This window comes from Penaeus vannamei, chromosome 27 (genome assembly GCF_042767895.1).
Source record: "Penaeus vannamei isolate JL-2024 chromosome 27, ASM4276789v1, whole genome shotgun sequence".
NCBI classification, from domain to species: Eukaryota; Metazoa; Arthropoda; class Malacostraca; order Decapoda; family Penaeidae; genus Penaeus; species Penaeus vannamei.
This window is the reverse complement of record NC_091575.1, coordinates 21,258,340-21,260,839: the sequence shown is the minus strand read 5'-3', so window position 1 is coordinate 21,260,839 and position 2,500 is coordinate 21,258,340. Positions and strand designations below refer to the sequence as shown.

Genomic DNA, 2,500 nt, shown 5'->3' with positions numbered 1-2,500 from the left:
CGGCTCCGGATCATGATGTTCCACGCTACTATTACTAATATGTATCGTATGGATGCAGGAACTTTAAAATATATCAAAGAATGTGTTTAATGTGTCAGTCTATAAGTATCCTTTATATGTATATATATCTATTTTATTTAATACACCTGAAATTGTGTGTATACTCAAAATAGCCAAATCTCCTTTCATTATGCTTTGCGTATAAACGATGCAGGTCAGTGCTAGCTGCTCACCAATAGGATGTACCAGAAACTGCATCTATCTCACTGACCAACCTAGCAAATGAAACGGACATTCTCTTCTCTCCTTGTCTGCCCCCCCCCTCTCTCTCTCAACCAACTCTCTCTCCGTATCTCTATCTCTCGCTCTTTGTCGGTGTCTGCCTGCCCCTGTCTCTCTCTCTGTCAATCAATCATAATAAAGGAATGCAGTGAGGTGAAGTGTAGCAAATTGCAACCCCTATGGATAATGACCAAAGATTATAGGGTTCTACGCTGGGGTCAAGGTCGTAGAGGAAAATCAATAACATCCAGCTGAAGATTTGAATAGCACATACATTGTAAGACGCAACTAGCAATCATCGGCAGGAAGACTGAATTACGTGACAATCCCCGTTCCTCACGTCTTCCAACGAGGGTGGTAGAGAGCAGGTTCTTAACGCATCTAGAATTACGGATCCCTTTAAGAATCTAATGAAATGAAATAGTCACCCATGAAATAGTCACATAAACGCAGCTTTACATGCATATATATATATATATATATATATATATATATATATATATATATATATATGTGTGTGTGTGTGTGTGTGTGTGTGTGTGTGTGTGTGTGTAAGCATACATCTATGTATGTATATATATTTACATATATATATATATATATATATATATATATATATATATATATATATACATATATATGCATTCATGTATATGCATACACACACACACACACACACACACACACACACACACACACACACATATATATATATATATATATATATATATATATATATATATATATATACAACAGGAACTGCTCGAGACGTGCATCATGATAGGGAGAGGGTGAGTCATTCCCTACCTCGCTGGCCCAGTGCAGGTCGGTAAGGGTTCTCATAGTCGCCTTTTACGATACGCAGTGACATACGCTGGAAGTATCCGTTTCACGTCCCCCTATTCATTGTGGAAACATACATATTTACATATATAAGTTTATATACATATGTATACATACATACACAAACACACAGACAAAAGTATGTATATATATATATATATATATATATATATATATATATATATATATATATATATACATCAGAAAGTTTGTGCCAAACTGATAACAGACACACACAAAAAAATTACCTGCCAAGGAGAAGCAAAGCATCGCCCGCCAATCCGCGATCGAGGTCACGTGGTTTAGCCTCATCTGTTTTCAGTCACACAGAGGAAGGAAATCGATATCTTTCCATTTTTCAACAAACCAATAGGATTACCTGAAATTTGGGCACGTTAATATTGTCCGTTTTAAGAAAACACGGATTGAACTACTCATTTATATATCTTAAAAGTTTTGTTTTACATCTATTGGAGTATAAAATTCGGTCCCTGAGTTATCGTAGCCATATTTCAGATTGTTAATAGTAGAATATATTCAACAATTCCAAGTCATACAACACAAATTACAAAAAAGTCCATAGTGTCCCGAGACTTTCTTTAGTCATATAATTGAACTATTCTGTATTTTATCTTTGCAAACGTTAGTAATAATCATTGGAAAACATATTTACCCAACATGATTATTTAAAAAAAATATGGAAAGAGCACAAACAGAAACATAACTTATCTTGAGCCTTTTTGCAGTGGGTTGAGTCATTCCCTCCAAGTGCTAGGAAACTATGGATATTATATATAATTGGGGTCATCAAACCATAAAATCGCTTGCAGATAAATGCTGACTCAGAATGCTCCATCTCTTCCTCAGCTGATCCAGGGTCAAGCCACGCCCACCAGAGTCGCCCTGATGCAGGACCTATAAATACTGTGCACGAGGCAAGCGTATGCAGTGCGACTCACGACAAGCAAAGCAGGACATCATGAAATCTCTGGTAACTGTTCTGAAAAATATTATATTTCTTTGTGCGTGATGCAACTGGCGAAGGTCATGGGACATGAGCTGTCCGATATAATGTAAAGTAAAAAGTTCTTGTTAGCATATAGATAGTAAGGGTATGAGATGGTGTTACAGGTCTTGTGATTTTTTATTATTTGTTTATCTGTCTTTACAGGGAAAGAATATTTACTATACATGGCTTCAGGAATGACAATGTATACTTTTGAATATATTCTTTAAACGTCTGACAATGCATTTTTCGCAGGTAATTTTGGCAGTGCTGGGAGTGTGCTCCGCCTCCACCTGGCAGGCCAACTACGGAGGCTACGGCGTGTACGGCGCTCCTTACCAGCCGAAGTGGACCGGACCCGTGGCAGCC

At 37.2% G+C, this 2,500-nt stretch overlaps 2 protein-coding genes across 2 annotated transcripts in view; both read left to right on the top strand.

Annotated features, from left to right (window-relative positions):
• LOC113800752 (cuticle protein CP1499-like) overlaps window positions 1-89 on the top strand; it is a 902-nt gene extending 813 nt beyond the window's left edge. Inside the window, exon 2 of the mRNA XM_027351539.2 lies at window positions 1-89. This exon is cut by the window's left edge and continues 421 nt beyond it. Within this exon, the coding sequence (XP_027207340.2) occupies window positions 1-38 (38 nt within the window). The 3' untranslated portion in view covers window positions 39-89.
• A 1,913-nt stretch (window positions 90-2,002) lies between these two features.
• LOC113800765 (cuticle protein CP1499) overlaps window positions 2,003-2,500 on the top strand; it is a 904-nt gene continuing 406 nt past the window's right edge. The window contains exons 1-2 of the mRNA XM_027351551.2: window positions 2,003-2,116; window positions 2,387-2,500. The exon at window positions 2,387-2,500 is cut by the window's right edge and continues 406 nt beyond it. Of these exons, the coding sequence (XP_027207352.2) occupies window positions 2,069-2,116; window positions 2,387-2,500 (162 nt within the window). The 5' untranslated portion in view covers window positions 2,003-2,068. The remainder of the gene's footprint in view (window positions 2,117-2,386) is intronic.